The sequence below is a fragment of the Barbus barbus genome (genome assembly GCF_936440315.1).
Source record: "Barbus barbus genome assembly, chromosome: 26".
NCBI classification, from domain to species: Eukaryota; Metazoa; Chordata; class Actinopteri; order Cypriniformes; family Cyprinidae; genus Barbus; species Barbus barbus.
In genome coordinates, this window is record NC_136754.1 from 9,462,829 (window position 1) to 9,484,788 (window position 21,960).

The window sequence follows — 21,960 nt, forward strand, 5'->3', positions numbered from 1 at the left end:
ACCTTAACATAACTTTCAATTCAGTGACGCGTTCATTGTGATCATGTATGTCAAGCTCTAAATAGGACAACAAAGAGGACAGGAGAAAATAAGATTTTCAGCATACACCAACATAAAATTGTTAGTGTTTTTGTCCTTTTGGACCTTGACAGGTATGGTCACAGTACACTGTTGTATAGACGAGACCTGCATTAAAACAACTAATTATACCTGGACAAATGTTTGCGTTAAAGCAACAGTATGTAGTTTTGTGATTTTTGCTACTTTGGAGCCCCCTACAATTAAGTGAGTGCAATTCGCTGTGGTAGTTATAGGTTTGATTTTTTTTATAAGTACTTCGTCGCTGAATTTTTACCCGACTTATTAGAAGTCAGTGTACCATCAGAATTATTTTGAAACAGATATTTCGAGGTAAGAAAGGGAAGAGGCCATTCAAACTTACATTTTATTGTGGCTCAATTAAAGAATGTCCAAGTAACACATCAACTTCACGCTTTAAATAGCCCTTCACTGCATATTAACTATACTTTTGAATGGAGATCTTGAGAAAGAGATGGTGTAGTTCGATCATATACTGGCCTCGTGAACGCTTCGCTTCAAAAGTCTTTTTTGGGAGTTCACCTTAAAAACAAAAGAAAGAGCATACAAGTTTGAAATGATATTCCTTTAGGGAGAATTATACCTAACCTTAAAGTAAACTACATCGTCTTTAAAGCTGCACTTCGACCAGTTTTTCTAGACCAACCTCGTTTTTTTGGATTAATGTGTCATTCAAACAGTCCTGCAGGAATACGTTTAGACATGTGAACCTTGTTGAACACTGGCAAGTGTTTACAATAATGTAGATGTGGTTACATGTCTACACATTACCATGTAGTCACAGAATAAAACCAACCTCAGCCTGCGTGAAACAAAAACCTTCATTCATGAAGACATTTAGATCCGTTTACTTCTTAATCTAACATCTATTAAGTGAACTCTACAAACACAGTGATCACATCTGATGCAATATTAATTAGATCAAGACCCAGTTTTTACACATTTAATGGTGCTTAAATGTACAGGCAACAAATTGCTGACATTTGCTTAACTGTAATCCACTTATTTTCTAAATCAAATGCTTTGGTTTGAACTACTCCAATGCTAGAGTAGCTTTTAATCATTTCTAGCTTTTATAATAATTATTACTATTTTTAAACTAGCAGTTTTTACTCGTATATATCTCCCAAATAAATCCTGTTAATTTATGTGGATATCATTTTGATATTTCTCTACATCATGAGTTGGGGTGGACTCCATGATCTAAAGCAATGTTTATGCATAGACATATATAATATAGCATGCAATATATATATAATCATGCAGCAGAACACCATTTTGTGCAAAGTGCTCATACAACCATTCATATGCAAGTGATATTTACATAGTAAATATGGATTTACACCGAAATAGTCTCAGTACTCATGAGGCCCATTAATATATTCACACAAAATACTTTTTATAAAGGTGTATTTTTACAGTCATAATGTAAATATTGAATTTATCATCTTTTTCATCTTACACTTATTTCCTCTTATATTAATTTTGATGTACTGCTATTCATTTACGCTTCAGTGTAATAAAGTCATATACATTCTACCAAACTAATAGATTCTGTTGTTTGCATTTCAGAGATTTAGAGAAAAACAAACAAAATCATATATAACACAGTGTAACAGTAGAAAATGTAATATTTTATTTTGATTAATAAGTGCAATATTCCATTTGTCAACGGAAATTACTCATCAATTTCAGATAGCTATTGAAGTTACAACAGACGTTTACAGAACAATGTTTAAGTCTATTTAAATTCATGAACACATGAGCTACATACTGTATAACTATAGTGTAGGTCCTTCACTTGTAAAAACTGTTCTAAATGTAAAGAATCCCGACTGCCTCACCACAGCGAAGAAAAGTTAAACTGAACTCGAAGGAGATACTTCATCTTTATCTGAGCAGGGTTATAAACAATGTACTCGTTATAAAGGAGGGTGTAACCTCCTTTCTGCCCCACCCCGGTCTTCACAGAGGGCCCCATGGGTACAGTCACACCATCCCTGAGAAAGAATGAGAAAAGTTCTTCAGTACAGCACTTGTGACTTACAGCACTTAAAAAGAAAATCAAAACACAATCTCACAATGCAACATAGTTGTTTGGGTCAGGCGCAGTTTGCCCCAGGCCTTTTGTGCTATGTTTCCCAGAAAGCAGTTGGTCAGCACTGTAATCTGCATCCAAAAGTTCATTACTATTCCCAAGGGCAACCTGTGAACACAATATTGAAATGACTTTTTCCTGTAATCAGTAGCTTGTAATCAGTTTAGCTTTTATATCTTTAAAAATAAGTGTTACATCACTGTAGCAGCTTTTACTGAATTATACTCCCTAAATAAATGCTGTCCTTTTCTATGTATCCAACTTTCTGTTCATCAAAGTATCCTGAAGAAAGTATCAGTTTCCACAAAAATATTCTGGAAGCGGGAGCAGATCTTTTGATGTTTAGATATAAAAAACCAACCTCGCTCAGCAACAAGAGTGCTTGGTCGTTCTTCTGATTGGCAAAGCAGTAATTGGCGCTTTTAGATGACATGTCTGCAAAGTAGATCCCCTTACCAAACTTGAGGGGGAGGAAAAGTTAAAAATTTATATTGGTTTGAATTGTTGAAGTCCATTGCTTTTACAAAGCATGTAGTAATGGTGGCAGCCAATACTATATTGATATTATTTGTAAGATTCAGTATATCTCTGCGTCTCACCATGTATCCGGTCACTGGAGCCTCTGGAGGGGCCACTCGCAGCCCCTGACTCAGGATACCCACCCAGTTCGACAGACGGGAACCATGCCACAAGAGCATTCTAGCATCCACAACAACAAAAAGAACTTGTACTATCTGAAATATGATTGCTGTAATTCAGTGAAATCAGATGAGGCACACACTAGACCAGAATTTAAGGGAGTTCCTGTTTACATAGAGAATAACATAAGTGATAAAGTATAACTGAGGAAGGTGGTTTGCTACTTGTTTTCCATCTCAGAGCAGAAGTTGTCCTTCTCGCCTTCTTTCTCCACAGCAAAGATGTCCAGAATGGTCATTGTGTAGTCAGTATGGGTGGGCGCATGAGTGGACTGAAGATATTTCTCTATAACCTTCATAAGGACAGAGAGTATGTGTCTAAAACTGCATATTTAAACATACTAGTTAGGTTTTTAACATCTACCATCAACCAAAATTCTACTATTAATATTATGCTGTACTTCAGCCATAAAAGAGCTAAAGCCCATACTGTACCTTGTATTCATTGCTGTTAGAATCCAGTGGCTGCAGTCGACATTGTAGAGAACGATACTGTCCGTCCAAAGGATGCTCATCATTCTGAACACTAGACTGAACCATTTTCACTGCTATCTGGATGTCACTTAAAGTCTAAAAGACAAAAAACATGACTATAAACATAGAACTCAATGAGAATGCAATGAAATATAAACTGTCACATTCAACATCAGCAATATTAAGCAGCAATTACAATGTCGCACCTCAAGCAAAGCAATTTTCTCCTTTAGCTCATCTTCTGTGCGTATTACGGGGGGTGTCCGCAACCTGAATGAACATCAAGTAGTCAGGAAAAACAAAAACACACATATACAGTCATGGCCAAAAATATCGGCACCCTTGCAATTCTGTCAGAAAATGCTACTTTTCTCTCAGACAATTGTTGCGGTTGCAAATGTTTTGCTACTCACAGGTTTTTTTTTGCATTGGAATAACAAAAAAAGCTGAGAAGAAAATTCAAATCTGATCAAATTCCACACAGAACTCAAAAAATGCACTGCACAGAATTATTGGCACCCTTAACTTAATATTTGGTAGCACCCCCTTTGGAAAAAATAACTGAAATCAATCCCTTCCTGTAACCATGAATGAGATTCTTACACCTCTCTACTGGAATTTTGGACCACTCTTCTTTTGCAAACTGCTCCAGGTCATTCAGATTTGAAGGATGCCTTCTCCCAACTGTTTTGATATCTCTCCACAGGTGTTCTATGGGATTCAGATTCAGAAGCATTCCTGAGTGCTTTTTGAAGTGTGTTTCGGGTCATTGTCCTGCTGGAAGACCCATGACCTCTGGTGGAGACGCAGCTTTCTGAGACTGGCCACTACGTTGCGCCCCAAAATTCTTTGGTAATCATCAGATTTCATGACACCGTTCACACAGTCAACGCATCCAGTGCCAGAAGCAGCAAAGCAACCCCAAAACATCTTTGAACCTCCACCATGTTTGACTGTATGGGACTGTGTTCTTTTCTTTGAAGGCCTCATTTCTTTTTCTGTAAACAGTGCCATGATGTCCTTTACCAAAATGCTCTACTTTTGTCTCATCTGTCCACAGTACATTCTCCCAGAAGGATTGTGGTTTTGTCACATACATTTTGGCAAACTCCAGTCTTGCTTTTTTATGCCTTTGTGTCAGCAGTGGTGTCCTCCTGGGTCTCCTACCATAGCGTCCCTTTTCATTCAGATGGCGCCGGATAGTGCGAGCTGACACTGTTGTACCCTGTGTCTGCAGATCAGCTTGAATATGTTTGGAGGTTAATGGGGTTCTTTATTCACCATTTGAACAATCCTTTGTTGTAATTTTTCATTAATTTTGCTTTGCAAACAAAAACAATAAGCACGTGAATACCAATACATTTGCAATTGGAACAATTTTCTGAGAGAAATGTTGCATTTTCTGACAGAATTGCAAGGGTGCCAATATTTTTGGCCATGACTGTGAATATCCCTGCCGGACCTGAGACTCGAACCCACGACCTTCGGGTTAAAAGTCCAACTCTCTATCCATTAGGCCACGACTGCCCTATTAAGCCATATTAGCCACACTATTGTTAAAAAATGTAGTGCAGTGTTTATTTGATCAAAAAACAGTAATTTTATGAAATGTTATTACAATTTAAAATAAATATTTTCTATTTTAATATACACTTTAAAATGTCATTTATTCCTGTGATGAAAAAGCTGAAGTTTTAGCAGCCATTTCTCCAGTCTTCAAAAGAACAGGATTTATTTGAAAACATTTTAACATTATAAAGTCTCTACTCTCTACTGTTACTTTTGATCAATTCATGTATCTTTGCTAAATAAAAGTATTAATTGATTATTTAATTTAATTGACCCCAAGCCTTTGAATGGTAGTGTAACTTACCCAAAGTCATGGGGGATACGAGTGTAAAACTGGTTGCATGCCTCCAAGAGTTCCTTATTACTCTTCTTTTTCTTTAAACACTCCTCAATCCTCTTCAAAGAGGCATAGCCGGCTCGAATTTGCTGTGTTGTTAGTTTTCCTTTAGCAAAAAATTTATTAAATTAATGGTTTTCATTTGCAATTTTATCATATAAAAATATTTGTTTTGTTTAGCTTGAATACATTCATCATCACTAAGAATATACAAGATTCATTCCATCAGTTTGGTACGCAAATGCACGCACACTCACTCACCGAGTGGGGCTTTTTTGGTGTCAAACTTCATTTCTAGCACACACTCTTCCATGGCTTTGAGGTCACATATAAGCTCTAGGAGAGACTGGACCTTGCTGTTCAGTTGGCAGGGCTTTTTTTCAGGAGGAGAGGATACCACAGCCTTGTCCTTCTCCTGATGAGAGGAAAAATGAGGTCTATATATAACTATAATGAGGAATGAAACAAATGTAATGCAGAGCAATGGATCATGTGGCATTGAGGTCCTTTTACCTTGTCTTCAGTGCTGTAGTCTACAAATACCATGTCATATTTTCCTGCAATTTTCTCAAAATTTGCTCGATGCTCCCACTCATTCTTGGTCTTGTCAAAGAATCTGTATATAAGCAGATTATAAGTGAAATCTTTCTTATATCTTATATGAGTAAATAACATTGATTAATTAAAAAAATACTCGATTAATTAAAGAATTACTTCTTTTTGAAGGTGTCTTTGGCCTGAGCAAGATTCCCCCCACAGTTAACCAAGCTGTTCTGCCCTACTTTACCCACTGAAGAGAAAAAAAACAACAAGAACATGGATGATAAAGAGTCATGATAATAAAGGCCAGCCTGGTGAAGAGCATCTGAAGTGTTTCAGTACATACCTCGTCCCCACCTCATCCAAACGCTGTAGGCTTTTCCACTGTCGTCCTGAAGAAGCTGAATCAGGTAATATTTATTGTTGTTGAACTGAAGATTAGTCTGTAAGCAGAATAAAGGGATATCACACAATGTCATATGTTGCACATTGTTTTCACATACACAGACATTCACAAATTTAGGGTCAATGTGTTTTTTTTTTTTAAAAAAGACATTTTTATTCAAAGAAAGACTTTTTCAGCAAGGATCCATTACACTGATCAGAATGTACAGTTTAAGTTTAATTTTCAGATTTCTATTTCAAATAAATGCTGTTCTTTTGAACTTTCTATACAAAATATTAAGCAACTGTTTTCAACATTGTTACTAATAAGACATGTTTCTTAAGCACCAAATCAGCATATTAGAATGATTTCTGAAGGATCACATGAATGTGATCATGTGAAAATTTAGTTTGGCTATCAGAAGATAATTACTTTTAAATTATATTTCACAGTATTAATGTTTTTATTGTTGATCAAATAAATGCAACCTTGGTAAGCATAAGAGATTACACCAAAAAAATCTTATCGACCCCAAACGTTTGAACAGTAAGGTAATATCTTCAATAATCACCTGATTCAGCATTACATCATATACATCATCCCCCTCGCTGTAAATGTGGGCCTGTGAATAACCAAAGAAAAGAAATCTAATGAGAAGAATGCATTGAAGTAAATAAAGTCTATATTTAGAAGAACAGGGATGTTTTAAATGCGATTACACAATAGTCAAATACTGTACAGTAATTTCACTTCCACATGAATCTATAATGCATTTAAGCTAATTACCTTTCCAATTTTAGCCTTGCATTCCGGATCAACCGGGGCTTTTCCTTTCATAATGACCGTCTTCACAACCTCTTCTTCAGAACCAAAAAAAAACAGTTAAAGTCAATCTAAAACTTATGTAATATAATGTGATGCATTTGAGAGTAAAAGATATTCAACCTAAAATATATATATATATAAAAATGTAGGACATGAATGGGAATTGTATGGGAATGGATTGTGGAAAGTGGTCTCAATCTGGTGATTGAAGGAGAGGGGTTGGAAACTAAGAGGGATTGGTAACATCAGACAAAAAGAAAAGTCAAAGGTAGTTCATCTACCAAAGAAGCATCACCTTCACTCTCCTCTTTTACAACGGGCTTGGCTTTGTTCCCTCTCTGACTCCTCCCTTCATTGCGTCTCTTCTTGGAAACCGGTTGCTCCTCTTCCTCCTCTTTCTCTTCTTTAACCTGAACAACATCTGCAGCTCCATTTTTGCCATTCAAAGCATTCCCTTCATTCGCATCTTCTGCAATGCAATAAATAAGCAGCTATTAGATTTTTGTGACAGATACTGATGCAACATCAGACACAGTAACACACAGACATACCTGACTTCACTTTCTGAAGGCGTATTTTTCGTTTATACTTGGTGACAGTATTAGACTGAGTCATTTTCACAAGATCCACTACATAACCAGGTCCGTTCGCCAGTGACACAGTCTTTTCACCGGCCTGCTTTGCTGTATCCAGCTGGACACACACCTCTGGAGGATACGGTTCCCACTCACCATCGTCCCCCTTCCACTGCCAAACTGAAAAGAATAAAATATTCAGTGATCATTATGTGAAATATGAATATCTAAAACTAAGAGAGTCACACCTATACAATCAAAGTGATTTAGAGATTAAATACGATCAAATTGGCGTGGCTGTGGATTTGCACATATTTACTTGAAAAAGCGATTGTGTGGTCAGTTTTCAGTGCTTGACTAACATACTTTAAATGCTAGTTATGAAACTTTGAGTTGTTTTGGCATGTTCACTGAAAGTGAATGCATACTTGTCTTCGCCTCTGAAGCTTCACTTCCTGAATCTGCCACAGATTTGCCCCGGCAACTCCTTGTTCGTCGCATGCTTTTCATAAAACAGCTGAAATGAGAGGAAACGTCGATTTTTTTTTGTGTATTACATAAACTGAGTTATACAGACACGCGGTGATGGAATACATATTGACTCATTGCATTTGAGTTTCTGTATACTTCCTCATCATCTCATAACCATGGATATTGCGTCAAAACAACTTCAGAGCAATGTTACAACATAATATACATTAAAATGTAAATAATCACATGATTTAAATGGTTTTCAGCACCTACCTAAGATCTCTACTTCGGTGCACTGAATGGCGCGAAAAGTATATTAGCGCGGACCTTTTGTCTGGGAACGAACTGAGCATTGTGCTTGTTTCTAGACGGATTTATTTTGAAGTCGTATTGCCGACGACCACATGAGCATGCGACCCTTACAGTCTATGATGCGACCATACAGTGACTGATACATACTTACAGAGTGACTGTGACCAGTGCTAATTTAATCAAGTATCTAATTTGTTTTTGCTTTTGATAATCGTGAATAAACATGTATTTACTAGGCAGCCGAGTGTATGTTAAATGTACAAGATGCCATGTGGCTTTATGTTTAAAATACGCGCAACGGGTGAGTTTACTGTCTTACTGTCACTGTCTTATATCTTGTATCATATCAATATCATATCTTATTTACAAAATTCTAAAGGCTAATCGTTTAGACGACGGTGAGGGATATTATAATTTGTTACATTTTTTTTTTAATTCCTTCTTTGTCCTACTAAAAGAAGAATTTCGTTTTTGACGAAATTTGTTGTATAAACAGTCAAATAATCAGAGAACAAGAATATGTTAATTGCTGCGCAATGATTGGCTAAACTTGTGTTTTTTAAAATACTGTTTATTCAGTATTTAAATACAGTTTATTATTTATTAATAGTGATTATTCTTTAATTCATCAGTATCGCAGTTGGATAGTCTCTAACACTTATATTTAAATAACTCTACATGAAATCAAATTGACCTTATAGAGTGCTGCAGGACTCTATTTACATTCATAAAAAAAATGAGGGCATTCCCTAATCTGTGGGCATTTTACAACTGCTTTATCCAATTTGCTCTCACCCACTGGCTAGGTTTTTGGGATGAGGTTAGGGGTGGACTTTCAGGATTTTTTTTTATCCATTTGGATAAGGCCATTAATAAATGCCCATTGACTGGGAAACACCCCTTTAGTTGGGCAAAGACTCATCAACCTTATTTTATTTCAGCTAGTTGCCAAGGAAATGTAATTCTAAATGAAATTTTGTACTCTAACTCAATATACTAAATAACTAAAACTGAAAATGGAAAATAATGGAAAATTTGAATAACTTATCAGTGATACTATAATAAAACTGCCCTCCAATCACCTGCAATATAATGCAATCAATTGGCAATAAAAAAAAAAAATCCATTTCAGTCATAAATATGTCACATTATGGAAGTAAAATTGGTCGCAAATGTTGTTTGTATGTTGACTTGAGTAATTGTAGAAATTACATTCTGTCTTACTGTTTTTAAAGTGTCAGAGTTCTGCAGCACATCTGGAACAGGACGACTTTTTGAAAGGTGCTCCTCATAGAAAGCACCCAGGTGTGATAAACCTCAAAACAGTGCGCCTGCCGGAGCAACTGCAGGTAGCAGCACAATCCGTCTTAAAAAGTAAGTAAACATTGATCCACCAGTCTACATTTTTAGTGTTTCAAGCATTCAAATCAGTCTGTGTTCTGAAATGCCTTTATTTGATATATAGGGGCAGATGTGAAAAGTCTGAGTGAAAAGGCACATAAGCTGTCTAACTTCCTTTGGAGCAGGAAACGGGCGACAGAAACCTCTCAACTCAGAGAGAAAGCCATTCTTCTTGAGAAGAAGTTTTTGGAGCAAGAGCGGGATATCCATGCAGGTAGGTTAAAGATGCAGGACAGATAGGTCAACCACAGTGACTGTGCACTGAAGACTGAAAATAAACAGCAAATAAATATTTCCTTTAGATGGCATTGACCTCAAACTAGAGGCTCAAATAAGAAAGAGAGTATTATCTGAACTGAGAAGAACAACATACCACAGGACTCCCCTAAGGTACAAATGCATAATCGGTTTGAAACATTTTTCATAGATTGAGGCCGTGAGGTTTTGCGTGTATTACTGGATAACTCAACTTTGATTTCTCTGCTGTGCTGGCATGTTTCAAGGTACGATGAAGATCTTGGGTTGGTGTATATGGCTGCTAGACTCGCAGGTGGATATGCTGCTGTCCTCAGAGCATTAAATGAGGTATTTTACACACTTTAACAATCATTTTTCCCTCTCTTTTACTATCTCTACCCTATTAAAAACAGCATATGCTGGTTAGGTAAGTTTTAAAGCATGGTATTGAGCTGGTCCTTAGTCAGTCATGAGCTGGTTTAAGGGCTGTTTAAACCAGCTCAGACCAACTAAGGACCAGCTCAATACCATGCTTTAAAACTTACCTAACCAGCATATGCTGTTTTTTTCAGCAGGTATATGTTGTCATAAACAGTCTTTCTAATATATATTATAGATTAAGAAAAGAGATCCTGTGTTTGTGCCATATTCTCTCCTGGACTTTGGATCAGGACTTGGAACAGGTACTTGGTGAGTATAAAATATGGAAATATTTTTAGTATTATAAAATGAAAAGGATCCACATTTGCTTATAAATATGAGGATGCTGACTGATATTTTTAATGTAATTAATTAAAGTTGCATGTTTCAAGATTAGTGAATTTATACTATATTTGATTCTCAGGGCATCACACACACTCTGGGGAGACTCTCTGAAAGAGTATGTAAGTGTAGACAGCTCTGGAGACATGAACACCTTGGCAGAACAGCTTCTTAGCGGTAAGAACATTCAGTGGAACTTATGAGCAGTGTTATACAAATAGATACAGACAAAAATGTTCATTTGTACCAAACAGGGGGAAATGAGGAGGATATTCCAGTGATCAAACAAGTATATTTCCGCCAGTTTCTCCCTGTTTCTCCTAAGGTATCTTCAGCTGCCTTAATTTTTATTTGCCCAAATTATACACTGCTTTTACAAAACTGAATATAACAAAAGTTTATTTGTTTTTCTGCAGGTGCAGTTTGACCTTGTGATAGCCGCTTTCTCTTTGTCAGAACTGGCCGCTTTGGACGAGCGGGTGAATGTTATTTTCACACTTTGGAGAAAAACCAACTCCTACCTTGTGAGTGATGATGCTTGATTTTTTTAATGATTAAACTAATATTTTAAATTATAGGATTGTGATCTTAAAAGTAAAGTTTCATACATAACATCTTGCTGTGTTGTTATTGTTAAAGGGATAGTTCACCCCAAAAAATTCAATTTTGTAATTATTTACTCAACCCTCAAGCTGTTCCAAGTTTCTTTATTTCTGTTGAACACAAAAGAAGATATTTTGAAGAATGTTGGTAACCAAACACTTGTTGGTAGCCATTGGATTTCAATAAAAAAATACTATGGACATCAATGGCTACCATCAACTGTTAGTTCAAAATGTCTTCTTTTGAGTTCAGCTGAAGAAAGAAATGTATGCAGGTTTGGAACAACTTAATGGTTAGTAAATGATAACAAAAATTTTGGATGAACTATCCCTTTAACTAAAACTGTTTTTAAAAATAAAGCTTAAGTCTAATGAAATAGAAGTATTAGATGAAAATAACATAAATATTAGATGAAATACTTAAACATAAACATGAATTCAAATAAGTTTAAGTTTAAGTACTAAAATTACAAAAACTAAAACTGAAATAAAAATAAAAAATTACATAAAAAATGAATAAAAATGACAAATGCACATAAAATTATTAAAAAATAAACTAAAATGATAGCTGAAAATATATAAATAAACAAATACTAAAATAATTTATAAATACTAAAATTACACTATTGTCTTGTAGAGTTACTGTTTCCTAATGCAGTTCTTGGTACTTTGTAAAGGTATTGGTGGAGAATGGAACCAAGGATGGCCATCAAATCCTTATGGAGGCCAGAGACACTATACTTAAGGTTTGATCTGAGATTTTTTGCTCAAATATTGCTAACATGACTGTTTGAAGTGGTAGCGGTAGAACACCTTTCAGAAATTTCTCACAAATGTTTGCTCTATCACTATAGAGAGAAGAGGAGGTACAACATGACTTGAGGAGACCATCTGTATTTGCCCCAGTGCGTTAAAAAACAATCATCACTAAAACCATTTTTATTTATTCCATTTATTTGATACTCATGATCTGTTTTTGATGTCTTATACTGCTCGGTTTCATTTTGGACAGTGCACTCATGAGCTGCCTTGTCCCAAGTTGATCAAGCAAGTACCTTGTAACTTCTCCCAGTTCTACTATTCTCTGCCCTTACTTAAGGTAAGTTCACAACAAGGGTTCAAACAGTTGACTTTTGAATTGTGACATTTACCTTGAATGTTTTCTGTCCTGTTCATGATAGTCCATCATATTTGATATTTCTCTCCCCATGATCCAATCATTGCAGAGCCAAGAAAGGCAGCAGGAGAAGTTCAGTTACCTGATTATATCCAGGTCCGATGAGGAAAAGCATCAGAAATCTGAGCACTGGGACATGGCCAGACTGATCTCACAAGTCCGTCGCCGACCCAGACATGTTCAGTGTCAGCTGTGTTGCGCCAATGGAGAACTCAAACAGCTTGCTGTAACAGCCCGTTGTCATGGAAAGTATGTAATGCTTTCATTTATTGGATCTCCGCTTGCATTTTCAGTGAATGACCTCTTTTTAACAATAATTTTCATTGTCTGTTTTAACAGGGACATGTACAGATGTGCTCGTAGTAGTGACTGGGGTGACCTGCTGCCAATGTTTCATGCAGAAGACGACGACACTAAAAATGATAAGATGCAATGAAACCTAATATACTAATCTATTATGCAGTGTTGGTGGGTAACAGTTGGATTTTTCTAATGTTTATTTCCAAATACAATAGTTCATCTATGCAACCTGATTGTGTTTTGTTATTTCACTGAGCCCAGTGCTTTTTATTCACCAATATTAAAGCCCAAAATCAAAATCTGGTGAAGGTTAATATAGTTCTAAATTGGACAAACATTATATGTGACCCTGGACCATAAAACCAGTCATAAGTAGCACGGGTATATTTGTAGCAATAGCCACCAACACATTGTATGGGTCATTTTCAAATTCCCTACTGTAAATATATCAAAACTTCATTTCTGATTAGTAATATGCATTGCTAAGAACTTCATTTGGACAACTTTGAAAGCTATTTCCTCAATATTTTTTTTTTTTGCACCCTCAGATTCCAGATTTCAAGTAGTTGTATCTCAGCCAAATAATGTCCTATCCTATCATCAATGGGATGCTTATTTATTCAGATTTCAGATGATGTAGAAATCTCAATTTCCAAAAATTTACTCTTATGACTGGTTTTGTGGTCCAGGGACACATATTATAGGTTCCAATAAGGTTCCATTTGTTAACATAAGTTAACTGCATTAGTTAGAACTAACAATAAAAAAATATCTTAGTTTATTTTATTTGGCTTAAGCCAATGTTTAATGTTAGCTTAAGCAATTACCCAATGTTAAGAAACTTAATTTCTCCAGCAAAAGAGCGGAGGGAGAGTAGTCTGAATTGGGTTCTAGTATCTTGTACTAGCTCACACATTGAACTCATTCGCCAGCCGCGAGTGTTTCCAAGTCGGCGGGGATCGCATCGGTTGATTTGCTGAAACTTCGCAGGAATCAACGTCTTGTGCGAGAACACCACGCTCTGACCCATATTTCCTGTGCGCTCGCTCATCTGTTCAGATGATGTCCTGCGAGGACAACGATTGGCTCTTGTCTCAGACCTTCCCCGAGGTGATTGGTGGAGTGACGAGCACTCAGCACGTGACCTCTACAGTAAGCTTCCTTCCGCTACATGTGGTGACGTAGGCTGTGCCTCTTTATTAAGCCTGGCGACAGTGCGACTCTTTACAATGACGGTGAGTGATATAGGGTGGCGAATGATAAAACATTTATAAAACGTATATTTGTAAAACATTTCATGTTAGCTTCGTTTCCCAGAAAACTGTTTGTTTTTTTTTGACAAAATATTGCACGCTATTCTCGGCCGAATGTTAAGGGTGGAGTTTATGTAAATGCTTTCGCAGTGATTGGGTAGTTGATGCATGACGTATCATTGAACCTTTTTTTCTAAGCATACATCATGTATGTAAATTCAAAGAGAAATCTGTATGTTTTCAGAACTATATTTTGGAATATAAAAACATTACATCATGTAATTATCTATTTTATTAAGAAAATACTATTGAAACAAGCAGAAACGGACTCTTTGCAAACCAAATGTCTTGCATTTTTAAAAATGATTTAAAATAATACATACACCTTTTGGAATAAACTAAAAATAAGAGAAGCTGTACATTTGAAAATTTTCACAATTTTTTAAACACCTTTGCCTTTGCTAGTTTTATGTTAAATCCCATGTCTTAATAGCTCCATGCATAATAATTATAAAAGTTTTCAATACTTTTACATGGAATATACTATACTACACCACCAGAAAAGTCAACGTCCCAGTAGTATTTTGGGTATTTTCATAGGATTTTGTATAGTAAAACTTTCCACTACCAGTTCCAAGTTTTACTTTTGTGCTATATATAAACACGATTCATTTTGAGGTTAGCAAGTTTTAATTATTTTGGTCACATTTCTTTAGACAGTAATGTGATACATCACTTAAACTAACATTAAACAGTTGGTGTAAGTGAATTGTGTCCATATATAGATTTTATCATATTGGTGTGCATTTGTTCTAAAAGTAGAGTTTGAAGAAAAATATGTAAATGTTCCATGTAGATTAGAGGATGACCCCATGGATTAGACTGATATAGCCACTCAAAATCATGAGAGACATAACATCTGCTGCGATTATATAATGATGGAATATATCACAGATACCACAGCTGGACTCAGTAATTTTCATATAAACATTTATTTACAAAGGAAGTGCTCATTTAACACACACAGATATGTGACCCTGGACCACAAAACCAGTCTTAAGTAACACGGGTATATTTGTAGCAATATATTGATTCTTCTTTTATGCCAAAAATCAGTAGGATATTAAGTAAAGATCATGTTCCATGAAGATATTTTGTAAATTTCCTACTGTAAATATATCATAACTTAATTTCTGATTAGTAATATGCATTGCTAAGAACTTCATTTGGACAACTTTAAAGGCAATTTTCTCAATATTTTGTTTTTTTTGCACCCTCAGATTCCAGATTTTCAAATAGTTGTATCTCAGCCAAATATTGTCCTGTCCTAACAAACCATACATCAATGGAAAGCTTATTTATTCCGCTTTCAGATGTTGTATAAATCTCAATTTCGAAAAATTGACTCTTTTGGTTTTGTGGTCCAGGGTCACATATGATTAATTCTTAAGGGATACAGACAAAGCAGTTGAGAACAATGTGTATTTCGTATCTTCATTAAATCAAGCAAGTACAAGCAAGCTTTATTTTTATATATGCTTAATTTAAATTTAAAATGATATATTATAATAAATATATTGCACTTGTCTGCTTAAAAAGATCACAATCTCCTCAGGTCTTGTCTCGGTTTTGATTGATTACTAATATCCAACAATTTCTTTTAAAGCAGATGTAAGATCTGGGTATTGAAACTCAAAGCCAGACTCAAGAGTTTTCTTGGGCACCACTTTCTGGCCTTGTGTGAGGATGACAGCTCTCTCAGAACCGAGGAAGACATCCAAGAAAAAGCCAGGCACAGGGAAGATAGTGGGTCTTTTTAGAGTCCTGCCCAATTCCTTAGTGAATTCAAAATTGGTATTCAGCGCAGGTGCAACTCCATTAAATACATCTGGCTCTGTGGATGGTTCTTCTTTGGGCTCCAAGGCATGGGCGATGATGCCAGCAAGGTCTGACACATGGATCCAAGGGAAGGGCTGTCGTCCTGAGCCAAGCGTCCCACCCAAGCCAAGCCAGAAGGGAATTAACATCTGTTTCATGGCGCCACCGTCACGCCCTATCACTGCACCTGAGGGTGAGTGGAAGAAAGTACATAATTACACTACTGTAACAAAAGTTTGTAAGATTATTTATTTATATTTATTTCTGTTTTTGAGTCTCATGCTCACAAAGGCTGCATTTATTTGATCAAAAATACAGTAAAACATTGTGAAATATTACTACTTTTTTATTCTATTTTAACACATTTTTAAATGTAATTTAATACATCTTATTTTATTACATTGCATGTGAGATCTAGCACTCTGGTGAGACATTTGTTTAGAAGATTCACCTGGTCTGATGATCACTTGTCTTGTTTTCTTAGCCCTGTTTTCAGGTAGTTGCCCTGCCGCCTCCCACTCTTTCACCAAACGAGACAGGAAGTCAAATGGTGTCCATTCGCTCTCCTCAGTGTACTGGGTTTGAAGACTAGGTTTATAACAAGCTGAAGACAAAATCAGAGAAAAGCTGCATGTAAAGTCTGCCTTAAAAATAAAAATAACTGTCGACAGAAAACATTATTCTGTATAATTGACTTTTTCCCTTAACTGATCAAATCAGTATAGAGGAGACAAGAATATAGATGGAGACAGATGTGTTTATTATTCATTATTTAAAACAAAATATATATAATATTATGTCTAGCTTGCTATAAAACACCTGTTATTTACCTACTCCTGTAACAAGAACCCATGAATGTGGTGGAGTAGGTGAAGCAGCAATAGCTTGGGCAAGAATTCTGGTCGTGTTTACTCGGCTGGAGACCAGATCCTTTTTGTAACTTTCATTCCACCTAGAGAAAACATTAAAGTGATATTAACATAACCATATTAAAAAGGAGAACTCATTATTTTGATACTTTGTCACTACGAACAAAATCCTTACCATCTTAAAGGATTCATAATATTCTCCCCTGCTAGATTGACAGCCCCCTCACATGGCGGGAGGCCTCCTGACTCTACATCAGCCTGTTAGGACAGGTAAACTTCAGTCAAACTTACCAAAATGCAACATTTAGATTTAACTTTACCTTTAAGAGGTATTTTAACATTACACATGAATGACTCCAGAGCTGGGCATTACTAAGCAATTCATTATTATTATTACTATAATACCGAATAACAATCAGGTTAATATCAAGGTATTACTCCAGCTTTAATTTAAAAGTAAATATAGATTAATAAGTAAAAGTCGACTTTAGTGCATATCTTAAATGTAAGTTAAACCATACCCATGTTATTTTCCCTGGGCCAGGCTGCCTGGATATGAGTGTGATTTCATGACCTTTGCTTTTCAACAAACGTGTCAGCTCACGACCCACAAACCCTGATCCTCCACCTAATGAGAGTGAAAAAGTGAAATAAATAAAGCTTTATCAATGTTACATTCAAATAGAGCCAGTGTGGTAAAACATAAAAGGGGTCGGTTGAAGGGGAAAGCAAAATTATCCTACTGTATTTACAGTATAGCAACTAGAATATGGAGTGTAGATGTCTTCTCCATTACTGTACAGCAATTTGGATCAAATCGTTTTTTACATAATTATTGATTATTTAAAAATATAAATTTTTACATAATTATTGTGTTTGCAACAACCATCCAACAACCATCGCGCATGCGCTCTTAAAGCACTTACGAAACATCACCTCAAGCAAAATTAAATTCTCATTTAAACTGTAACTGATAAATGAAGCCAGTCATGCTATAATAACGAGATCTCATGCGTTCAAAGAAGGTGACAGGATATTTTAATACACATTTACTACATATTTTAATATAACAGAGCTATGTTTATATCGCAAGAGGCTCTAAGTGTTACACACTAGCACTCAAAAGGAGCTATTTTCTTACACTATCATGCAGTGACAACGCGAAAATGAATATAAGTGATATACCTATTACAACTCTCATCGTGCTTCAAAAGTACAGTCCTTTTATCCCGACAACTTGCAGCAGAAATCCACTTCTTTTACATCTCTCTGCCTTCGAAGGTTAAACCAATGAGAGCGTCGTATGTTTACCACGTGATCGACACAAACTGGAACGCAACCGCAGCCATGTTGATAAGGGCGGCAGGTTACTTACTTTCAACTACTATCAGCATTATCGTGCTTGACTGTTTAAATGTATCAATGCTATTATGCAGCAGTTAGTAATATGATACTACAAATATGACGTGGTAAATCAGGTACACTCTATTAACATACAATTTTTGTAATAATTATCTTTTAAGACAACTATTGTAATATATTGGGCATTCACAATGCCTATTAAATGCACCATGCTAGATCTGCTGACAATTAATACAGTAAAATAATTAATCAAAGCTTTTCCATACATAAGTCACGTCTGACTGAATTTAATGAGTTCACTTTGATCCAGTTAATAATAATTTGTGGCGGTAGGGGTGCTGAAACCGGAAGCGATTTTTTTCCTGTTGAAACACGTGGTTGAGTAGGAGATAAATACGACCTCTTTCCAGAGTAACATCCTTTCTGCTGGCGACGTTCAAAGAAGTAGGAACATTTGTGTGTAGTCATCGAAATGTTGGGTTTGAACGACCTTTTTATATCGTTTTAGCCTACATATGTTGTAAACTTAAGCGTTTAACCTGCTGCTTAAGCGTGTTGCATTTTTTTTGACCGTTTGTAAAATATAAGTAACGTTAACTTGGACACAAATGGAGTTGTTTTCCCAATCATAGCGATGTGATGGACCCTTTGGATTGCACGCTGTAAGTTCATCCTTTTATTCATATTTCACAGGATTACTGAAAGCTAATGTGTGATTTAATTGAGAGAAGTTTTGTTGCTTGCCGAATTGGCCGGTGCATCTGCTTTGCTAACTACATCCAGATGCCTCGTGTTATAAGCCCGGCTGTATCATTATTGTAGCGGTTTAGTCCGCCGCTGCTCAGCCCAGACATGATGATTTTGCAGTCCGTGTTTCACCTGAATCTGATGATTACAAACCTACTGCACTGACTGGTCAAAGATGCGGAATGCAGCCATTAGATGTTTTGGTTTCACTCGGAATTCTTTCTAATATGCAGCATTTCTGTTTGTTTACAGGGACCTGCATTTATGGATATGAGGTGAGTGCAAATCTCATGTGTCTCATGCAAGTGAATGTCTTTTGCTGAAGTGATGAGTTGCATGTAAGTCCGTGTTTCTGATAGCCAGTGATTATTAACATGCTCTGATTAAAAGAAAAATGCTCAGAGGTGAAAACGAACCCCAGTTTAGTATGCTTGTTCTAACATCTTCACTAATATTCTGCAGGTACCTTAGCGACTGAAACCAGGAACTTGTTGAATAAGGTAGGCTTTGTTTTTCTAATACGAAGTGAAATCACTGCCTTATTTATGTCTGTCTATTGTATTAATCCCACTTTCCTTTATTTAGGCATTTATTTAATGTGACCAGACTGACGTCTATGGATTTGAAACTCAACTGACCTTTGTTTTACTGGAGATGAGACCTAATTATTTTACAGAAAATGTGCATGTTTGCGGTCTATCTTAGTGATGTAATGATTTGAAACTGCTGCAATAAATTCTCATTTTAAAATACATGGCTGATTCATGGTGTGGACTGTGCACTAGCGTTGATTTAAAATCCATTATAAAAAGAGATGGGGTGTTAAGTCCTTTTGTGTATGATCAAAGTGCTTTAGTAGCTTTATGCACAAATTGATTTGTTTTAAACATTTCTAACAAGAAAGCTCATATAGGTTTGATTCCTGCATGAGTTTGCACTTCCAAAAGTGAGTGCACAGTGATTCTAAAGCACCTGTGATCATTTGCTAATGACTTGATTCCAGTCCTGTAAATGTATGCACTGGTGTTTTAAAGGGTTACTCTACCACAAAATGAAAATTGTCACTTTACCCTCATGTCGTTCCAAACCATTAAAAGCTTTGTTTGTCTTCAGAACACAATTTAAGGTATTTTGGATGAAAACTGGGAGGCTTTTGACTGTCCCATTGACTGCCAAGTAAAATACCACTGTCAAGGCCCAGAAAAGACATCGCCAAAATAGTCCATCTGTTATCAGTTGTTCAATCTGAACTTTATGAAGCAGCGAACGTACGTAGTTTGTGTCCAGTGGATATTCTCCAAAATGGTGCTATGGTGACAGATGAGACTAACTGAAGTCGTTATTTTTATTTTCTTTGCTTACAAAAAGTATTTGTCGCTTCATAAAGTTCAGGTTGAGCAACTGATAACAGATGGACTATTTTGGCGGTGTCTTTTCTGGGCCTTGACAGTGGTATTTTACTTGGCAGTCAATGGGACAGTCAAAAGCCTCCCAGTTTTCATCCAAAATACCTTAAATTGTGTTCTGAAGACGAACCTTTACTGGGTAAGTGATTCATGACAACTTGCATTTTGGGGTCGAGTAACCCTTTAAGTATTCACTATCTTTGTACAAATTTACAAGAGGTAATGCAAAGATTTTATTTATACACCGAAAATAAGTACAGATTTAGCATGGTTATTCCAATGAATGTATAACAGCAATGCAATCTTTAAATGGGGGTAATTCTGTGTCTAAATTTACTTCAAATTTTATTAAGATTATTGGTCACACTTTATTTTAAAGTCCATTTCTTACCATGAACAAACCATTAACTAGGACTTTTGCCTCAGTAAACTCCTAAACTGCTGCTAATTAATAGTAAGGTAGTTAAGTTGTTAACATGTTAAGGTATTGGTTTGGATCAGGGGTCTAGAATATGGTCGTACAGAATTTGTACTTTATAAGTAATAAACAGCCAATATGTTGATAAGCATGCTAATAAGCAACTAATTAATAGTGAGAATTGGTCCCTATCAGTTTATCACAGCAATTGTCAAGAAAAAGACCATATTAAGGATTAAACATTGAATTCAAGTTAAAAGAACACAAATAAAGCAAGGAATTTAAAGAAACAGATAAAGTATGGCAGTTGCAAACTGAACCATAGTGAACAGGTTGTAGTGAATCAGTATTGTAATCAGTGCAAGAAGATAAGATTGTCCAGTCTGCAAAGCTGTCACAAAAGTCATCCCAGATTACACACAATGCCGACCTCAGAGCCTCAAAGATGTTTGAAATTGAGAAACTGGACACAGTTGCATCAACAGAGTGGGAGATGGAAAGATGGGCTGATGAGAAATAAGTGGAAAGACTGTCATGTATTTCTGTAAAGAGGGGTTTATTAAAATTAGACAACTGGGGAATGATGAAAGAGACAAATAAAGGAACAAAAAAGAACCGAATCAAAGAGTGTTTCTTGGTACTCACCAATACACTTGATTAGATCCGAATGGCTGAACTGGGTTCCCCCTGAAGTGACCAGATGGAGCTGGTTAGGTTGTGTGGTCTCCGAGTCGGTCTCTCTTTTTCTTTCCACTGTCTCAGATAAACTTGAAAATAGTTCAAGCACTCTTATAAATGTCCAACTATTTCTTTCTGTCACTAAACTACTAGATTCATGTTCATATTTACTCCACCCCCCATCCTTCCTCCTCCTCCCTATTATTTCAACACACCAATTTCTCCATGTCTTTTTCCGTTAATGAAAGTACAAGGTTCTTTTTTTCTAACCTGCAGGCTATAGCATGCAAGGAGAATATTTTTTATCTTATCTTTTTATTTTATTCTTTTATTTTATTTTTTCTACTTTTCTTCTCTTAATACTTGTATACTTTATAATTGCATTGTCCTTGGAGCGGACCTGACCTACATTTCACTGCTGGTTATACTCTGTATAATTGTGTATGTGACAAATAAAACTCTTGAATCTTGAATACAGGAAGGTGTG

At 36.0% G+C, this 21,960-nt stretch overlaps 3 protein-coding genes and 1 long non-coding RNA gene across 5 annotated transcripts; 2 read left to right on the plus strand and 2 right to left on the minus strand.

The window, feature by feature from the left end:
- Window positions 1-1,713: 1,713 nt before the first annotated feature.
- LOC306845913 (poly [ADP-ribose] polymerase 2-like) lies at window positions 1,714-8,516 on the minus strand. Of its 2 annotated transcripts, XM_079378927.1 has the most exons (18): window positions 8,345-8,516; window positions 8,029-8,117; window positions 7,577-7,780; window positions 7,321-7,494; window positions 6,987-7,060; window positions 6,772-6,822; window positions 6,162-6,258; window positions 5,990-6,065; window positions 5,789-5,891; window positions 5,537-5,690; window positions 5,243-5,381; window positions 3,576-3,639; window positions 3,331-3,465; window positions 3,061-3,188; window positions 2,797-2,896; window positions 2,559-2,657; window positions 2,181-2,305; window positions 1,714-2,099 (listed from the first exon to the last, which is right to left on the minus strand). In XM_079378927.1, the coding sequence occupies exons 1-18, from the start codon at window positions 8,422-8,424 to the stop codon at window positions 1,940-1,942; spliced, it is 2,052 nt and encodes a 683-aa protein (XP_079235053.1). In that variant the 5' UTR covers window positions 8,425-8,516; the 3' UTR covers window positions 1,714-1,939. The 2 variants fall into 2 exon arrangements, with proteins under 2 accessions (XP_079235053.1, XP_079235054.1); XM_079378928.1 differs by lacking the exon at window positions 8,345-8,516 and having other exon boundaries at window positions 7,920-8,063.
- Window positions 8,459-13,094, plus strand: mettl17 (methyltransferase like 17). Its single transcript, XM_079378929.1, has 14 exons — window positions 8,459-8,684; window positions 9,619-9,757; window positions 9,849-9,998; window positions 10,087-10,174; window positions 10,288-10,369; window positions 10,638-10,711; window positions 10,866-10,960; window positions 11,038-11,108; window positions 11,200-11,307; window positions 12,063-12,131; window positions 12,240-12,290; window positions 12,398-12,484; window positions 12,612-12,811; window positions 12,902-13,094. Exons 1-14 carry the CDS (start codon window positions 8,607-8,609, stop codon window positions 12,996-12,998), a joined length of 1,389 nt encoding a protein of 462 aa, XP_079235055.1. The 5' UTR covers window positions 8,459-8,606; the 3' UTR covers window positions 12,999-13,094.
- A 2,001-nt stretch (window positions 13,095-15,095) lies between these two features.
- LOC306845564 (epimerase family protein SDR39U1-like) lies at window positions 15,096-18,146 on the minus strand. The gene is made up of 6 exons (XM_079378434.1): window positions 18,048-18,146; window positions 17,384-17,490; window positions 17,038-17,120; window positions 16,824-16,945; window positions 16,445-16,597; window positions 15,096-16,180 (listed from the first exon to the last, which is right to left on the minus strand). The coding sequence occupies exons 1-6, from the start codon at window positions 18,061-18,063 to the stop codon at window positions 15,756-15,758; spliced, it is 906 nt and encodes a 301-aa protein (XP_079234560.1). The 5' UTR covers window positions 18,064-18,146; the 3' UTR covers window positions 15,096-15,755.
- Window positions 18,147-18,584: 438 nt separating this feature from the next.
- On the plus strand, window positions 18,585-19,721 carry LOC306846605. Its single transcript, XR_013782091.1, has 4 exons — window positions 18,585-18,886; window positions 19,224-19,246; window positions 19,434-19,471; window positions 19,557-19,721. It is a non-coding gene; the product is annotated as an uncharacterized lncRNA (long non-coding RNA).
- The last annotated feature ends 2,239 nt before the right edge of the window (window positions 19,722-21,960 follow it).